Source organism: Harpia harpyja, chromosome 5, assembly GCF_026419915.1.
Source record: "Harpia harpyja isolate bHarHar1 chromosome 5, bHarHar1 primary haplotype, whole genome shotgun sequence".
NCBI classification, from domain to species: Eukaryota; Metazoa; Chordata; class Aves; order Accipitriformes; family Accipitridae; genus Harpia; species Harpia harpyja.
This window is the reverse complement of record NC_068944.1, coordinates 48,026,727-48,046,764: the sequence shown is the minus strand read 5'-3', so window position 1 is coordinate 48,046,764 and position 20,038 is coordinate 48,026,727. Positions and strand designations below refer to the sequence as shown.

General features: G+C 42.1%; 1 protein-coding gene across 1 annotated transcript; it reads right to left on the bottom strand.

The window, feature by feature from the left end:
• Nucleotides 1-1,635: 1,635 nt before the first annotated feature.
• CHMP4C (charged multivesicular body protein 4C) lies at nt 1,636-19,901 on the bottom strand. Its single transcript, XM_052787252.1, has 5 exons — nt 19,055-19,901; nt 11,640-11,817; nt 10,577-10,691; nt 7,134-7,242; nt 1,636-4,892 (listed from the first exon to the last, which is right to left on the bottom strand). Exons 1-5 carry the CDS (start codon nt 19,248-19,250, stop codon nt 4,828-4,830), a joined length of 663 nt encoding a protein of 220 aa, XP_052643212.1. The 5' UTR covers nt 19,251-19,901; the 3' UTR covers nt 1,636-4,827.
• Nucleotides 19,902-20,038: the final 137 nt, after the last annotated feature.

The following is a 20,038-nucleotide window of genomic DNA, read 5'->3' as shown; positions in this document are numbered from 1 at the left end:
ACTTACAAACCCCAGATCCTCAACGTAGACATACGTTGCCATTCAAGTCTAGGAGAATCAGATGCCTCCTCTGTGAGAAAGCCAGCTGAGTGGGGACCTACACAGCCCTGCTGCCTTAAAAACAGCTGGAGTAACACTGGCTGGTGAGATAGCACAGGGAGAGGGTGTAAAGGGGTTGGGGGAGTGGGATGCCCAAACTGTCTTGACAGGGCGTTTGCTCAAAGCTCATCTCAGTAAAGAGGAAGAGAACGATCAACTCTATTACCAGGAGACTTTTAGTTGCAGGGGGCAGAAAGTCAGCTAAGCAGACATGCAAGCAAAACACAAAAACACGAGGATGTGTAGTGTGCAGAAGAGGGGAGCAGGGCAGCAGAGGAGCCTGCGTGACCCTGCCAGACACAGCCATCCTAGTTATACAAGGATGTTTAGAAATTTCTAGGCACATATTAACATTTCATAACTATATTGGCTAGCTTTATCTGTTGCACTGCAAATAAGGATCCCAAAGCATATATATAGTTCAGCGAGGGCCAGTTAATTACTCATTGATAACAAAACAATAAACCACTTAAACCATGATCAGTCACATGAACTGGGCAGGATTTCCTTACAATATACATCTGACCAAACAGTGCTACGATGGTGGGTCTTGCAGCGGTCTCTGCAATGGGGTCAGACGTGACAAAATATGACAGCTATGTAAGATTAGACTGGTGATAGCTGGCATTTCTTTAGATGTTCAAGCTAGTCCCTGTTGTTACGTAATTTTTTTTGAGAGTAAAGCTGCCTCCTTAATGTTTCTAAAAAAAAATTACATCATTAAGAAATTTAGGCACTACATCATATAAAACTGTGAGATTTTCTGATCAGAAATAGTCCCGTACATGTCCATCTTCTTCTTCCACCCCCCTCAACCTCCCCTCCTGCCCCCAGCAGCTGTATACACAGCAGGCATGTGTATGTACCAGAACAGTTCCTTGACATTTTGTGATGAAGTCTTTAGGCTTCACAAAGAGGCAAAGACAAGCTGCCCAAGCAATTGAACCCTTTCCAGACCAGATAATGAATGACAGTCTTAAATCTTTGCTCCAACACTTTATACATATGTGTAAATATACATGTGTGTGCATACATAAAATACACATACTTACTTTAAGGAGATTCTAATGAGATGCATGAAAAAAATTCATTATTTTATTTGTTGTAATTTATCCTTGCCTACAGGAATTTGTCATCTTCATGTTTAAAAAGACCTGACCATTCTTCCTTTCAACTAAGGCCTGGAAAGTGAAATCCACACATTTCTCAAACAATGAAGAAATCTTTGCAGGGGTGGGAGGAAAAAGTAGGTATTTTGGACACATTAAAACAAAAGAATCTCTTGCAACACAACAGTTAAGCGCAAAGGAATGCAGTCCAAACACCATAGCATATACTGCTTTCTTCTTTTTTAAACTAAATCAACCTTGAAGAACAGTTGAATTCTAACCTGATGTTGAAAGACTAATATGTCAAAAATCTTTCAAAATATCCTCACATCCTCTAAGGAGCACTGTATCCTAATGACAGTGTAAGGAGAGTACTTACAGGTTTGCCTGATAGGAAAATAAATTTAACGCAGTCATACAGCACAAATATGACACCAAAATATTTATTTACAGCATATATATATTAATTCTTTTCACTTTATTAATGTACTTTCCCCCTTTAAAAGCTACACAGATTAAAAATGTCCAAGTCTGTTAAGAGGAGAAAACATTCTCAGAATAAATAAGAAACAAGAAAGGAAGTCAGCTATAGTACACCATCTGCTTCCACACACCTCGTGTAAAATATGTTCCAGTAATAGAGAGTACATTTGCAATAACATGTTGACACTATACACTCTCGTCTGCTTACATACTAAACAAATACCATCTTGGCATGAAGAGAGACATATGTTCAAAAAAGGAAGAGCCATTTGTCCCAGCATTATCTGAATTTACACAGGAAAGAGCCACCTCCTCAGCTGAATTAAATCCCTAGAACCCCTTTGCTTTTGAAGAAAACCAGTCACCTACTGTCTCCCAAACAAACATAGCAACAAGCACTCCAGTTCTAGAGGTCCATACTGTATTTTGGTTTGTGTACATGACTATAGTATCTCCGAGCATAGCTTCACCAACCACACACGTCCTAGCCTGTGAACTGGTATGTAACTCTGTCCTCCAGAATCACCAGCCACTACACACAAGGTTTTAGAGAAATTCACCCAAATAACCAGTTTCTTTTCTTCACCCTTCACAAATTTTGTTCCTGAAGTGCCTGGTCTGAAATCAATAATCTGAAGACACCTGAAGCTTCCCAGGATCAACACTTGGCCAAAACATTACTGGAGGTCAGCAGTCAGCCACTAGCTTGCAAAGGAGATGACCTTCCATAGGATTTCTTCTCCCCTGCAGGGTGTTCATATGGAAAGTTCTTGCACAAGAACAGCAGGTCCACATATTCTAAAGCAGACTGAAAAATCACTTCAGTTTCAAACTGGAAGCTTAGAGACCCTTTTGGTTAGGTTGTAGAGCACTTTAAATATGCCAATTACTATGTAAGTGCCAAGTATTGGAAAACTACTAATTCGACCAAGAACAGATGCTAGAAGTCAGCTTTTCCAAGCTAAGCATGGGACTATGTTGGCATGGCCTCACATTTAGAAATACCAGATGTGTCCACATGCATGGCCAGCCTTGCACAGTGATGCAAACAGTGTACGCTAATACTTTCTGTACCCAATTCAGGGACTTGCATAGACTGCATGCCTTGAAAACAGGATTCCAGACAAAAGGGTTAGCAAATGGATTCTAAATAACTCAGAATATTTGTTATTTTATTAAATATGCCTGCTTACAGCTGGCATCTCATCCTGAATTTCAGCAAGCATTAAAACTAAGTAACATTTTGTTAGTGTTTGGTTTCCTATTGAGAGTTCAACATGTATTTTTAAATATAAGGCTGTTCTTAAATTTAAAGCAGTTCTTCAATTTTTGTTTTGTTTTGTTTTGAGAACACACATTGAATAGTTCCAGGTTTTCTCTACTCTCAACATAAAGGGACAATTTTCCTGGTACCTCCAAACTTTGGGACAGAATTAACGTGCTTAATTTTTTCCAGTAGGAAATTTATCTCAAGTAAAGTGGCAAGGCTTGATTCTCCTTTCACGTGGATGCAGACCAAAAGCAATTCCACTACAGAGAATGAAAAAGTCCTGAAAAACTGAATCTCTCCACAGGGTTTGTAAATTTTGGGTTTCATCCACGGAACTCAACTTGAAAGGTTCTGAGCACGCCAGCACGCCATGTCCAGAAACACATATTAACTTATGCTTAACCTAAATTCCAATAAGCTGAAGCCTATTGTAGCCTATCAAAGCTGAACACCCGGCAAATCACAGCCTAAAGCCCACAGGAGAAGGGGTCAATCTTCTGCTGCTATAGATCTACAGAAACCAAGTCTCCCACTATTCCCCAAGTGGTTCAATCATCAGTAAATTTAAATTAATTTGAAAACAAGAAACCTAGATCAATGTGACTCTGCTTCCCACAACCCTAGGAACTCCACAGTGTTTTACTATTTCCTGGTGATTGACAGCAGGCTACTAGCATAGAGCTTAAGTCTTATTTAATAAAATTTGTTAGCACAAAGCAGCCTATTTAATTTTTGGTTTGTATTTGAATAGGGATTTCCCTATGTATGTAGTAGTTTAGCACTCAGAGTGGCATTTGCTCCGTAAGCTAAAAAGCTGTCAGTTGGACAATTACATATCAACTTTACAAGTAATCCAGAACCAGCTTTTAACCAGGGTTAAAAAGCATTTCAAATACAACATGCTGGTATTATTTCTGTTCAGAAACTGAGTAAGAGAGAACCACCGAATGCTCAGAAATCAAAATTATTTTGAAATTGTATTATCAAAAAAATATGTTACTAATTCCTTTGAGGATGGGTATTAGAATACAAAGTAAAGACTCACCCTAGAAATACACTGTGGAGGACAACACAGGAAGGTCAGATCTCTTCTGGATTTCTGACAGTATTAGCGGAAATCAGTTTTGTTTGGCAGGGATCTGTAAGAACTTGGACATTTCATTTTCCCCAATCACTGTAAAACTGTTGTTTAACTGAATTGGAAATAGTTCAAAATATGATTCAAGGTGACCTATAGAAGTACACGGGATATTCTGGCCAAAGTTAAAACAAAACAAAAAACCTATCCCACTTCAAAAACCCTACAGAAGAGTCTCCTCTTAATATCTAGGATACTGTAAGTTGCTCCAGGCAGACTGTTTAAATCTCCATGCCCAAATGAATGGCTATTAGCTCTTGAGCTCAAAGGAACTTGCAAGTCAGGACACATATAAAGCTGTTTTGCTAATATTCAAATAGTCTGAATCAAATAACCCTCTAGGATAGGGCCTTGAGGACTTATTTGACTTTTTCATTTCAACAATGAATCCAGCTGTGTGCATAAGTGAGGCACACAGGTTTTACAAACCAGCCAGATATAGTAAGACACTACCTAATAAAAACTGATACTAATAACAAAACAAATCTCTGGCCAAGGCTGAAAAAACTTTGATGCTTGGAGGTTTTGGCAACTATTGCATTTTTTTGTTTGTTTGTTTTTAAACTAGTTTTGTAGTAACAAATAGTAACACTATTCTTAGCAAGATTGGCCATAAAAAACCCAGCCTGTATGAAATGCAACCACACTAAATAGGTACAGTTATAAAACAGCATTACAGCACTTTACATCTGCACTATAATGTTCAGCGTTATAAAAAGACCATGCTCTTATGAAGCCCAGGCAGCCAGCTGCTTCATTTCATCTTCATCCTCTGCTCTCTTCCTGGTCGATGCTGCAGAGAAAGAGAGATTAACAATAACCACCAACTAATGTAACAGTCAGAACCATTTTATTTGTTAGCATGAGGACTTGCATAGTGCTTTTCAGTTTGAAGATCTCTGATCAATTTACTGAGTAGCAAGCTAAACAAAGGTAACGCAGTAATGAAGCTGATGAGAGATGTGACTATTTTACCCCACCATTATCTCACCATATAACCCTGAGGTTAACAATATAGGTCTGATGCAACTCCTACTGAACAACTCCCACAGAAAATACCTTTTAATCTCTAAAAGCTGTCACAGAGAGCAAGCATCCACAGAATGCTGCCAGTTCTCTCACTGCCACTTGAGCAGGCACAAGTGACCTACCCCTGGCCGGCTGTGCATCCTGCTACCTTTCCAAATAGTGCTCAAGGGTTCTGCATGTGCAGGTCCAGCCTCCAAACAGACTCACCCCATTTTAATGACAGCTGTCATCTATTAAAGGGGATAGAGAAACTCCTGAACTTATCTTTGCTCACCTGACATCACTTAACTGCTGTGGTCACAGCAACAGCAATTCCCAGCTCTGTACCAGGTCCCACACACACTTCGTCTCTCCTTTTTTTACCCAAATCTCCTATCACACATCTTTCGCATTCGCTGAACTAAAACCTCACCCAAATAGTCTTCATTCACTGACCTACAAACTGCATGCCCTAGAGCCCAGGTTCAACCTCAGGCTGACTCCATCTGTGGGCTGTGCACGTCAGGATCTGCATTCCTCCAAATATCAGTGGAACACTGTTACTGGGTGCAATACCCTTGTGTGTACGTTTACAGCACCAGCTGGCTCCTGCCTGTGGCGGCCGTACAGCCAGGAGCCACAGTCTTGAGAGGGGCTGCAGCTACCACCTCTAGGGACTAAAGGTGGGAAGAAGACATGGGAGACCAGGGGTCCAGTCCCTACTCTAGAGGCAAGTGCCACTGGTTTACTGTGCAACTGGGGAAAGTCACTATGCCTTGCTCCATCTCTTTCCCCATCTCTAAAATCTGGAGGGCAACTCGCATCTCCCATTAGAAGCATTATAGAACCATTAACTGTTGTTCTTATTTTGCCATTGCTGTGTAACAGTAAGCATCCAGTTTCATAAAAGATAAGCCAGTTTTGCAAGGCCTTAAACTGTACAAATGTAACCAGCTAATTTTGCCTGAAACAGTCATACAGATAGATGAAGTAGCAAATTAAGATAGTGAGAAGCACATGGAGATGGCCTGGGTTCAATAAAAAAGTCAACTGGCACAGCTGGATCTGGAAGAGGATGTATGAACAAGCCATAAATGCCCAGACTGCAATTTGCACTGGGTTCTCCTAAGTCCATTTTTTTACTAGCTATTCTGCAATTGACTAGTAAATGAGGCAACAATCCCAGACTGAACATTTTAAACTGCTTCTCAGTGGTTTAAGTGCTGTCTGCCAAAACACATGAGAGTCTCTGAGCTGAGCTGATCTAGTCTAGGTAACCTGTTCTGCAGCAGAATGCACCATAAACAACCTGTGCTACATGTGTGCTGCCCTTGCCACCAAATATTTATACTCTTTTACCAGCATTAGTACACAGCAAGTCTTTCAGCTGAGAGAGGACAACAGGGACACGGTAAAAGGTACAGTTAAAAGTTGGCTGTCTCTGGCTTAATTCAAAATGAACAGGGCAGAACTACAGAAAAATAAGACTACCGCTTAATGCCAGGAATAAGTCTGTTCTGTGGAAGGAAAACAAAGGAATGACAGTATTTCTTTAAATGTGTACTTCCTGCTGCCTCCTTCATTTCTAATTAAAATACCAGTGGCAAATATCAAACCACTACCCTACAAAGCTGAATCTTTGTGACGCAAACATTATGAATCTAGGTCAGACTCTAATTAAAAAAGACTAAGGATTTAATTGCCAAAAAGAGAAAAAAAGGTCTTCCCATTCCTCAGTGATCTCACTACATTTCAGCAGGAGATGCATTATCACATGTGCAAAGTCAAGTTCCCTGAGTTTGCCTCCCCCAATCTACATAGAATTTGATCCTAAATGCTTTCATACAGCAAACCAGAATTCCACTCTGCTTCTTCTGATAAACAGATACAAAAATAAGAAAAGGAACCTATAATACTTTAAAGGTTAAAGCACAGTTAAATACATATCTGGAGCTCTCTCTTCCTCTCCTCCTACTCAAGCATGCCTTAATCATGAGAAACGTAAAATGGCAAGCAAGCAATTTACCAGGGCGAGAAGGCAGCGATGTGGATGGAACACTTGGCAGTCTGACATCTCTCATTCCCTTGTTTAATTCTTCTTGCTCCAGTTCTTCTAATTCTGCCATCAACTCATCCTAAATTCAAGGAAAACATTATTTGCAAATTCATTGTTCTGACAGTGATCTCAGGCAAGGGCACATTTAATGACCATGAAGCAAAACACTACTGAAAAAACAGTTTACACCTGAAAACAAATACCAAAAGCAGCATATCACAAGTGTAATTTTTACTAAGTGTGGGCAATAACAATAAACCTTAACTGAAAGTTGAAAGGACAATGGAAGTCAGAAACAGGACAAGGAATAAAATTAGAAAGAAAACTGATGGCATTGTAGTACTCATCAAAAAGGCAAACAGAGGTGGGGGAGGAAAATGTCCCTCTGCTTTGCTCAGGTTTGTTCCTGTACTCCTTAATGGATTCTAATTTTAATGTGCAATTTCTCCCATTTTAAAAAGCAAACAGCTTCCACTGGTTATAAGGTAGACTGTCATTACACATTATGCTTCTGCCCTATCACACAAGTCCAGGATGATATACGATTTCAGCACTGGAATCAGAGCTGTCCTGGATCTTGTTATTTACTCTTGAAGCACATAACACTCTTGGGCTTTTAGCTGCAGAAGCTGATTTGGACAGATGACCTAATCCACTTGTATAATACTAAAAATAAAAAGGCTACACACTTTTAAAAAAAGCTGAAATTCTTTGGCTGGAGTTTCCCAGAGAAAGGGAGCTAAATATTACATATTTGTAGAGAAATGGACATTTGCCACGTTGATAAAATGGTTTAAAAAGAAACAATGAGCAAAAGTGGCTGGGGACAAAGCAGCTGCAGCAAAGTGAGATCTACTAGGTATTGAAATGGGCTTTGCCTACACATTTATACCTTGCTTATCACCAATGTGGAAATTAAAACAATAATTACATAGCCATCACAGGCCTTCCTAGACTTACTTTCTCACTTTTTATATTTTTAAGGCCAAAAAAAGACTACAGTTTGCCTACCTGACCTAGTTCACAGTACAAATACTATGATATCATCTAAAAATTTCAGCGTCAAGTCTACACCTGATGATGTTCAATTGACAGCTGATGTCTCAAAGAAATGTGCAAGTTGGGGCCTCATGTCTAACTTAGCCATTTAGCTGAGGTGCAAATGTGTCTTTACTTTAAGTGCCTCAGTCAGTGGTGTGAATACAAGCTTCTTACAAAGTTAGTATCTAAGTTGTTGTAAAGTCAATGGAAACAGGTATTTTCTGAAGACCTCTAGATGGTCATCTTACACTCCCCCACACCAAATTAGTCCTTACCAACCTGTGCTGAACAAGTAAACAATTAAGAGGTGTGTCAGCCACAACAGGGTCTTAAAAAAAAAAAAAAAGTGAAGGAAACAGTGATCATGACCCCAACACTTTTAACATAATAGTGTAATGGCTAGAACATTTGCTCTTGAAGTGGGAGACCCAACTTTCAAGTTCTTCTAATCCTCAAGTATGGATTTACCTTGTTTCCCCACAACTCAGGCATTGCTCTACAACTAGGCTGTGGAGTACTGCAACAGCAATAACAAATGCCCTTTCTCATCTTGAACCTAGGCCAAAAAGATTGCAGAGGTGAACTCTCAGGTTCCAGGCTTTGTCCACTGAAATGTGCGTATTTTGCATTTGATTATCAGAAGCAGTCCAGGCAAGGGTCACCCCTCCCAGCAAGCATCCTACTCAGGTGGGACAAGCTTTTTTGCATTCTTCATGACATACACTGTGTCAACCCAGGGAGAAAGTACCCTTATGTTTTTGTGTCTATCTGGAACAGTAGAAATTACTTGCTTTCATGATCTCTTTAAACCTATGGCACACATGTGAAGAGGAAATCAAAGCGTGCGGTCAAACTGTCCTTCAAAAAAATAAAATTAAATATCATCCTTCAACACAAATCACCTCATAACCCAGCAATTAAGTCATTGATTCTAGCACTCACACTAAGTGGCCTGCAAACCAGGTTTCCCAGTTACTGGACAAGTGCTATAAGTATTAGGCTCCTATGCAAAAAGCACGTGCTGGTACAATGATGCCCCATGTGACAGTGGCTTGTTTTCCCAGAACAGAAAACACGCCCATCAACTTAGACTAGTACCTCTTAGGAACTTCCAGGTCAATCTACAACATGATTACTAAGTCTAGACTCCTAAAAGTTAAGCACTGATGAAAAGTAAGTGACACTGTATAGCTGTTTGGGATGGCAGTATGTTTTTCAGTTGTTTGAAGCCCAGTTTATACAAGCCAAATCCCATTCCTTGTGCCAGTACCGACTGAATGTTTCTTGAAAAGTCTATTTACACTCAAAAGTGGAAAAACAAAATACAAAGAATCATTACCGTTTTCAACAAATTATAACTGTTAAAGGAAACCTCCCCTCCCGCCCCCAATCAAGCAAATATGATATAGCATATGTATTTTTCTTTGTTGTCCATTTGGGCACATAGGAATGAATTAGCTGGGGAGAATGTGAACCATTTGATTCTTTAGGGCATTCTTCAAATGATCCCTAGTGCTTGGTCATTTTAAAACGTAGTTAAAAACCAAAACCAAACTGGTTGTGATCCTGAGCCTGATCCCCAGTTGCATTCCACAGACTGCAGGAATTTTGAGTATACCTGACCCCTGAGTCCTCAGCCATGGTTGGATCAGAAGTAACATCCTGCTTAGATAAACAAAATCAATTCCAGGGACACTGCATGAAAGCTACTGCACCAAATTTTCAGAAGGTCTTAAATGCCTTGTGGGGGTTTTAGAAGAAAAGTGCTCAAGGAAGAAACCTTATTGCCTCCAACAGGAATTACTTCTACTTAATGGATCTAATTCTGTAGAAAATCTGGAAAACAGGGAAAGGACCTGCACCTCCAAGGACCAAAAAAGAACTTAAAAACCTGGTCCAAACATTCAGAATTGTGAACAGCAGCCAGTTCATAGCATAGGAACATGCACGTAGTCAAACGGATGTCTATTTGGAGTACAAAAAATTATATGTTTCAGTGTCCACTTGGAGCAGTACAAATTACATGTTTTAGTGGCCTCTTCCTTCCATGGTACAAATAAGAATAACAACTACAGGAGTGCAGTTAAAAATTATCTTTTTAAAAATGTATATATAAATAAAAATATTTCTGTATTTTACATATATAGATTTTCATTATATTATATATATTATTAATTTTATTTATTTTATATACACACGTGTGTGTGTGTATATATAAAATAATAAAATGTCCTAGATAGGGTAAACTAGAATCAAGGAATTTCACATCCACACCTTTTGAGAAACAAACCACTGGAACAAGCCACTGCACAACAAAGTAACTATGCAGTCATTGAACAGCTAAAACTCACAGGCTTTATTGAAGTACTAACCTCATCAAACTCATCAGCAAAGGCCGCTCGGTTTGAAATAGCGTCTGAAATTTCCTGGGCAACATCTTGCTGTTCAGTGATATCTTGCATCAAATCATCAATTTTGTTCAAGTCCCTGGCAAGATAACATGGGAAAAATTTTTAAAGATACATCATTCAAATCCTACAGAAGAGACTCAGAGAGACTTGAACAGACCCTATTTTCTTTTTATGTCCATGGCTGTATAAACAGCAGAACTCACAGGGAATAATTTCCCTCACATACACCTTAATGTTTCTTGGCAAGCTTCTGTGTGTTTTAGTCAGTCCAATTTCTTCCACTTTGGGATTATAACAAACGTCAAACTGCAGCCATCTGTGTGTCTCTCCCTCTCTGTGCTTCTCGTACCTTTAGCGGCCAACAGTCACATTCCCTGGGCAGATATCATCTCCTTCCCGAAGTGAGCATCTTTATAGATGGATCTTTTTTGATGTTAAGCTTTCACCAGAACTGGGGGAACTTAACACGACTATACCCCATTTAAAAGCTTCCCCTTATTGTTAACTTCATTATTGTTTCAGTTCCTGTTTAGTTCTCCCAGAACAACCTTTCTGATTTAACTCTGTTTATTCAGGCAGGAAAATGCCTCATGAAACAATATAGGACATATAAAAATACTACATGCACAAAAAAATTACCCTTTCTTTTATTCAGGTCTAATGAGTACTTTGAATCACACAGTCCAGCTTATGGACTTTGAGGAAAAGAGTCCACTTAATTTCTTCAACTAAGTTTTCTTCTGGAAAAATCAAGGGCAGAGGCCAGTCTCTACTGCCAAGGCAGACTTAAATAACCAGGCACCACACAGATTCTCTCTAGTTAGCTGGACTTCCTTCTAGACTTGCTGTTAAGAAAAGATATTTTTCTGCCAAATATAACATTACAGCACCAGTAGCATTCCTGACATTAAATGCCTGAACCCCAAATGAAGTCAAAACTGCCTGACTTGATACAATCGACTGTGGCGAAATAGTTTGAAAGTGGTTAGTAAGCTCGACTTGAAAGCTATTAGAAAGCACTTACATATTTTCATGCACTTTTTTCATAGCTTGTGCAGCATAACCCATATTCTTGAGCACTTCTGTGTTGGTGTGGGAATTTTCCAGTGCCTCTCTCTGGAACTCAATGGTCGACAGCGTCCCATCAATTTGACTCAACTGTTTCTCATATCTCTTTTTTCTCTTCAGTGCTTGTAAGGCAGCTGGAAAGCAGAGGCAAAGTGCACTGTGTTTTTATATAGCAAAATGCAAGGATAAGTAGTTCAGCACCAAGTCAACCTGCAGAATTTATAATTCTCACTCTCCTACCTTACTAGTAGGAAGACAAACTTTGACCACACCAGATCAGCAGCCTGTTTATCACCAACATGCTGTTGCATGAACATGCTGGGAAGCCTCTTTTAGATTAACTCCTTTTAGCACCACAGGGAAGAGCAGCTTCTTCCTCCACTGCGGGAGATCTTGAACTCCATCCTGTGCACACAGGCAAAGCAGGGAAGGTGGGGAGGAAAAAGAAAAATGTCAGAGAGAAGTCAGAAAGGAGGAAACGGGAAAGAAAGAAAAGAAGAGGTTGCAATACATCAGTAAAAACTAAGGAAGACAGAGTAAGAAGATCTGTCATGATAACCAATGCTCCACCAATGCCGCTCTCTAAACTTCGTCTCAGCAGCAGAAACTGTCAAGCACAATGGAAAGCCCAAATGGCCTAACCAAGCAGGTGGGTTAGATCAAAGGAGGACTCACATTTCTCTGGCTTTCAGCTGCATCTATTTTTTACAATCACTTAGGAGCATGATCTTTAAACCTTAGAACTTGAAAACATATAGAACTTTGTAGACGCAGCCACAGTCAAATCCAGCTGCTCCCCATTATCTTTGTAAATCCTTGCGATTAGTCTTTTATATTTGCTCAGTTGTGAGCAGCATACTTTGCCCAGAGTAAATCATTACCAGAATAAATGCACATGACAAGCAGGACGAGAAAAGGGCTTTATCTTGGCCTACGGGTGTGGAACACACAATCTTGCCACAAGCATTTCCTGACCACTGTCCTTTCCAAACTACACATGTGCCAGGCAAGAAAAACACCAAACAAAACCAAGAGACTGAGTTAACCCATTGCTTTTTCAATGCTATTAATACCTGTGTCCTTTCCCTTGCATCTTACATTTAATTTTTAAATCAGGGTCAGAGCCAGCAAGCAACAGCAGCACTGCAGGCCCCCAAACTCAACCAATAGCAGCACTTACTCTTGCTGTCCTAGGCAAATAACTGCCTACCTGCGATAACACTGAACCTTGACATTGGAGTACACAACTTGTCAAATGAAGTTAGGATTCCTCCAAGGAGGTGGCATAGATTTTTGGTAACAACATACTAAAAAATTTAGTGTTTTCTTGACAAATTCTTGAATCAACATGGTCAAAATCAGTCATCATTAGCTGCGCAAGGACAAGCATTCACACTGGCTAATACACACAATGCCTTCTAGCACCTGCAGTAAAATGTTTCAGGACAGCAAACCACAATCACAACAGATTAATCACAGTATTCACATGCAAGATTTTTCCCAGGTTTTGGGGGATTGTCTGAAAATCATGCATATTCTAAAAGAGATGCATGAACACCAGATGATGTCATGCAAATGGCAAATGTGAGAATTGTAAAATTCTCATTGGCAATTCCAAAATACATCGGTTTGACTTATCCCAAATAATCTTTTTACCTACTTATTACTTCCTTACTTATTTATGCTTATCATTGGTAGCGTTAGGACACCAGCCACTTCCTTCCTTAGCTTCAGTTGAATCAAAATTTGATCCTGGATTCTTAGGTTTGGAAGCCAGAGATTCCAGCTAAATTTAATGGTCTGAAACTGCATAACACCAGCTGTGCCAGAGAGGACTCTAAAGCCCTGTGGACTGAGGAGCACTAACTAGCTGATGCAGAAAGGCTTCAATTGGAGTAAGTAGCTACCACAGGGCAGTATTTCCAGTCGGTGTTTTTCAGAAATGGGACTCTGTAATGGTGCTGTTATTATTGGCTGCTCAGAGAGAAAATGAATTTCCTCAGTTACACACAAAGCAGTTGTTTTCAAAATCCTGAAGGTTCCTGTATTAACATTTAATTAAACCACACCCAAATTAAGAAACCACAGAAGCAGCTAAACTCTGTGTGACTTCACCTATTCGTAAACAGCTTTTCCTAGTTATTGTAGTGCAACATATAATCTTTATTAATTCTCTTTAGTTTTACCAATGACTTAACAGAACAAAGCACTTCATAGGAAATCAATTCACACTCCTTCCTTATCAACCATAATAAATTCCCACACCACACTACAGGATTTCTCATTTATATTAAATGCATGTCCTTAATTGCACAGTGTTTTGTTTTAGTAGCTCCTATAGCTATGATATGAGAATTTCCTTGCTATTTGAAATCTATTTTTCTGTTTTACACATTATCATGAACTTTTAAGTGCTTTTCTACTGCACATACAAGCATTTTAAAATTGTGTGCAAGTCTTACAAGAAGATTGAAATGCTTCACAGAAATGCTACTGAATTATAATAACCAAACTGAAGAAGAACATATCTATCAAAAAATAAAGAAATTGAGCAAAGAACACAAACTTACTTCACTGAAGGTCTAAGAATGGCACTGAAAAAGGCTGTTGCTCATTCCAAAGGTTTCAAAGAAGGAAGACAGCCCAGGGAGGAAGAGTCTAAGCAGGGATATAGTCTGAGGAAGCAAGTGCAATTAATACCATTTCAACCAGGAAGAGGTGGAGGTCTTCTCCAGGAAAAAAGTGATCTCGTATACTATCTCTGTTGTCCTCCAAAGAAGCCAATTCAACTCCTGCATTTCATAATAAAGTGGTTAGCAGTTGGCTGGGTTTTAGCATGTTTCCTGTGCTCTACTTCTGAGTCCAGCAAGCAGGATACAGCTCAGATTAGGAACCACTGCTTTTAATCTGAGTGTTTATTTTATTTTCAAGGTAAGTGGCTGGAACGACAGTAGACTATTATGTCAGCTTAACTATGCATATTAAAGAACTACTGTTATTAACAGACAGAAGGACATTTTTCCAATATCACTACCATGCTGATACTTTATTAAGGAAGCAGAAATGGCCAGCTAGGCAATAGTAAGCCTGGCCACACTGAATATCCAGGTTTCTAAAGGAAAGAACAAAAGTAGCGACATAGAAAGAGTTGTGGCACCCTCCTCATGGTTTCATGACAGATTAGAATGAAGAGACAGTACAGTGATAACACCACCTTTACCTGTCAAGCCCACCACCAACACTCATCAGTACAGGAATTACCGATGATCTCATCTTCTGAAGTAGAAATAAAAGCATTGTCTAGTAATCCTTAAAATTCCCAGGGGGAAACTGGTGAAGAAGGAAAAGAGTGTTTCTTCAGAAGATATAAAACCACTGTGAAAATACTAGATTTCATTCTTGGATACAGTTCACAAACCTCCCTTCACTCCTGCAAGGGACCAATGGATTACAACTTCCGATCTCCCTTACACCAGGGACAACCAAAAGAAATGCTGCTGGAGGCCATAAAAATCATGCCAACCTAAGTAAACTCATTATCAACATTCATAATCCTTAAAACCTTGTAGGGGAAGCCACATACAGTTACAACTGAGGGGCTAATTCAAGAACAATAATGCACTTATAATCATTCCACTTCATGGCAAGACACTTGAAACGATCATGAAGATCAGAGAATAGCTGTAACTCACAAAACAGACACACTAAAGGCTTCCTCCTGTCTCCCCACCAGAAAACCTCAGTCCCAAACTGTCATACACCCTGCCATAGGTATGACAGCCCTGTCCACATTAACACACAACATTGTTGTTTGGTTTCAACAGCATTCTGGTTACAACTAAGTCACTGAAAAGGAATGCTACACAGCTACATAAACCCTGCCCAAATGTACCACACAACATGTTTAGCAGCATCTACCTGTAAAAGCCTACCTGTTACTCCAACTTACTATATAGGTTTTGTCCTCAGTAGTACTATGTGGCTCTTTATGGTTAAGATGTAATCCTATTCTGGATTTAAAATAAAAAAAAAAAAAAAAGCAGCTATGGCTTCTTTTAACAATTCTTTTCATTTAGCCATTTTTTAGGATCTGTGAAAGACTGCAGGCTAAAACAACACTCATTCACATGTATGTTACTTGCACAGGCACACTTCAGAGAAGACATTTCTTTTTAAACAGAGTTCTCAAATACTCAGTATCACTTTCTGTCCTTTAAATTTTCCTGTATGACCTTCAAAATATTGAAGATGAAAGGCCAGTTCACAGATGGAGTTGGCAGCTGTGTACTGGCTGAAACTGAGATACCCCAAAAATACAGCAAGAGATATAAAAAAAGAAAATCTTGACTTTGTATCTGGAATGGGGAGAGATTAAAAGGCAGTGCTAACCATGAAAAGAAATACTGCTTATCATGACATGACCTCTGCAGGAGGGATTCCAACACACATCGCTGTTCTGAAAACCCACAAGTGGTCCAGCTACAGTAAGATATTAATGGAGAATGCTGGAAATGTATCACCCCAGAAGTGCAGATCATTTCAGATTAGGTACAGGAACTGCAGAGATACTCAATTCATAAAGGAGAAGCCAAAAATATTTAAGTGATATTTCACATCTATTTGCATAGCTAACGTGTTACAGCTTCTAAATCAAGTTAAGCTTACTGATGCCACATGAACCCATTCAAGAATCATCTGAACTTGTGAAAAATTGCTGATGCTTGAATCTGCTCTCTCTTCTGTCAGTAGAACTGACTCAAACTCATGCGCCTAAAAATCAAATGAGATCACACTAATTTGGTGCATTTTCTATAGATTTTCTATCTAGATACATCTTGCTCTAGTCTCAGACACTCCCATTTTAGTTTCCATAGGCTTCTCCACAGAAGCAATTAAGAAAAAACAACATTAAAAATTACCTGCAAGGTCCCTTTGAAACGTTCACTTTAACAAGGCAATGTAGATTAAAACTTTTATTCTCTCATTTGTGTGTATGTTTACATAATGCTACAATAGACACTGGTTAGCGCAGGTTCCCTCTGAACTATATAGTACAGTATACCAGCTAATACACTGTTATATCAACAGCAATTAAACTGTAAAACAACTGACATATCAAATGAAGGGGTATTATTGGGGATTTAAGTTCACTCACTAGCCCACAAAATTCAAGCACTTTGGCACACCAAGGTTAGTTTCTCGTTTCTCCTCTGACTGTAGTTACACTATCCCATTTTGGCTTTAGAACCGTTTTTGGCATGAAAATACGCCCACTCTGCACTTCTTGCCCTACTCCTGTCTCCTTACTGTCCTTAACTGTAGGTCCCCGAGCAAACGACAAGATAAAAGGGAGTTATTCTTAACCATGACCAGCTCAACAATCCAGTTTGCAGCCTGGCTCCACACAGAATTGCATAGACAAAAAACTCGGGGCATTGCATACTGAGCACAGCAGTGGAAACAAAGATCTGGGAGAAAAGCTTCATTTGTCAAACACTGCATGCCTGAAGCACAAGGCCAACAAACGCCTGAAACCAGCATCAACCAGCTGAGTTAAAGGAGAAGCAAATCCACCCTCTCCCAACAACAAGTACTCATTCCTGCCTGTGCACCTCCCTCTCTTTCACAGGTGCCCGAGCACTCGTGCAGCTGCTGAGTCAACTGGAGAAGTGGAACTTAACCTACACTGGGTAAAAAACATAACCCAGCCAAAGAAAACCCATGATGTTTGACAGCTGCATTCAGCTTTCTGAAACACACCCTTCAGGGAGCTCTGCCGAGGAAAGGAAGGGAGCAGCACAAGGGCAGGAGCAAGGCAGGAAGCATTGCTTCTTCCTGCAACCATGCCAGCTCAAAGTCCAGGCTTGGGATGAACTTCCAGGAGCTGGCCTGTTTTCTTGCATCAGCCCTGCCGCTTGGGCATTTGCACAATGAACCCAGCCCTAGGAGTGATCTGGTCACTGCGTCCCACAGCAAATTAGTTTTCAGCTGGATCACCTTCCTGAACCAGGTCACTGCACCAGCACACAGGTGCCAGTACCTGCACAAGGGGACAAGACAGACACTCCAGTTGAAGCCAGGGGAGTAGAAAGCGTGGGACCGGGACAACCCTGGCAGCTCCCGTGCTGCAGAGCAACAGGCTCAGCTGTGCTGCTGAACCGGCTTTACTCCCTCTGACTGTTTCAGCCTTCAAATCTGTCCCATCTTGACCCATGGTTTTAAATCCTTTCTAACTAAAAGTTAGTTTAGTTAATCTGCCTTTTGCTAATAACTATTAAATGCTAAAGTATTACAAATACGTTAAAGGGCTAACCAACACACCTTTAATGTGCAGCTCCTCACAAGTTCTAAGTTATATGGCATTAATTTTTTAAATTACCAAGCACCAGAAAGAGCAGATGAAAGAGCTACTTTCTCGTTGTCACAAATCTTTAATTTGAAATGTTTTTCTTCTGTTTTGAAGTATTTTTCTTTAAATAAAGCTCAGAGTAGACAAACAGGACTCCAGGTGACTTTAGGAAGTAATTAATTTGTTTCTCAAAGGCCTGTATATCCCCCAAGACATTGGCTACCACCATTTGCTTCCCAGAGATGACAACATCAATACAAGCAGGATCCAGACCTTATTATCCCTTAGTACCCTCTCCTTTGCAGCTAACAGCAGCCCAGACCAGTAGTCACTAATGCTCTGAACTACAATTCATTTTTTAGTGGTATCACGTACTTCCTATGTGATTTGAGGCGAATCACTTTGTTCCTCCTGTTCTCCAACCCTCACAGCGGGGATAATGTGAATGCATCCATGAATAGACAGGAGATCCTCGCATGCTTCAGCTCCTTTGCTATCTGCACAACCAATGCTCAACACCCAAGCTGTTCCCACGTTGAACAGTAGTACTTTGCGCACCATGCACCCAGCCGATACCCACGTCGACTGCGGTGCAAAGTGCGAACAAAAGTATCGCACAGGAAACCACAGACAGCAAATGAGCCAGGAATACGGCATCCTATTACCAGCCCACCATAATGAATCCACCATGCATTAAACCCTAACAGATGCCAAAGACCCAAAGCCACCACCCTGTCCTACCCGGCCTGCGCACACCGTGGTGACGCCCGCTCAGAGTCCACAGCTGAATCACGGAACGCACTGCGGAGCCCACAGACCCGACCCAGCAACAGCCCCTGCGAGTCCGCCCTCTCCTCAGCGGAGCCCCGCACCTAGAGGCCTTCGAAGCCTGGGGCTCAAAGCCTCGCAAGACACTCAAGCAGCTGCCGCCGGCCCGGCAGGGCGCGCCCGGCCTTCCCCGGCGGCGGGCGGAGGGCAGCGGGGCCCCGCCCGGTCCCGGCCGCCGGCAGGCGAGGACTCACCTCGCTTGTTCTTGGTGCCGTGCTGCCGGGCTGCCGCCAGCTCCCGCTCGATCCTCGTCTCCAGGTACTCCTGCTTCTTGCTGAGCATCTCCTCCGTCTCCCGCAGCCGGGCCAGCGCCTCCTGCGGCGAGGGCCCCCCGCGGCCCTTGGAGGCGGCCGAGCCGCCCCCCTTGAAGAACTTGGAAATCTTGCTCATGGCGGCGGCGGCCCCGGCCCGGCACCCGCCGACGGAACGGTCTGACCGGCCCGGCCCGCAGGAGCCGCCGCCCCGCCCGGCACACGCCGTGACGGCACTTCCTGGGCCCGCGGGCGGCGGCACCGCACCTGGCGGCGGGGCGGGGCGGGCCCGGCCCCGGGCCGCCCGCCGCCAGCGCCGGGGAGCTCGGCGGGGCAGCCCGCGGGGGTTAGAGGGCAGAGTCCCGGGCGGGGCGGAAGAGGAGCGGCGCAGGCGGCCGCGTAGTGCGTAGTTCCTCCCGCTTTCCTCCGGTCTCACGCCGCCGGAAGGTGCGCTTGAGAGGCCTCACAGGTGCGGGCTGCCACAGCGCCGCCGGCCGGGGCCGAGCAGGCGGGTTGGGGCTGAGAAGGTAAACGCTGAATTCTGAGGAAACGCGGCTTTTAAAAGTACGGGTGCGTCGCGGAGGAAACCACGGCGGCACCGATGAATTAAGAGGAGCGCAAAGCCGCGTTCCCCTTCCCTCTGCCTCTTGGGACCGGCCCCGCTGTCCGGAGGGCTGACGCAAATAACGACAAAAATAAGACGCAAAAAAAAAATGCTTTTTCCCCCCGGTAACAGCAGCCTGATGCATGAACAGCACCAGCGCCGCGGCTCTGGGCTGACCGGAAGCCTGAGGCGCCGCCTAGGCGAGACGCGGGCCGGTCAGCGCAGGCTTCCCTGAGCCCGGCAAGGCAGCCGGTCCTGACGGGGGACCCAGCGGCTCCGAGCCGGCGGGGTCCTCGCGGCCTGCCGGTACGGGCGGCAGGGCC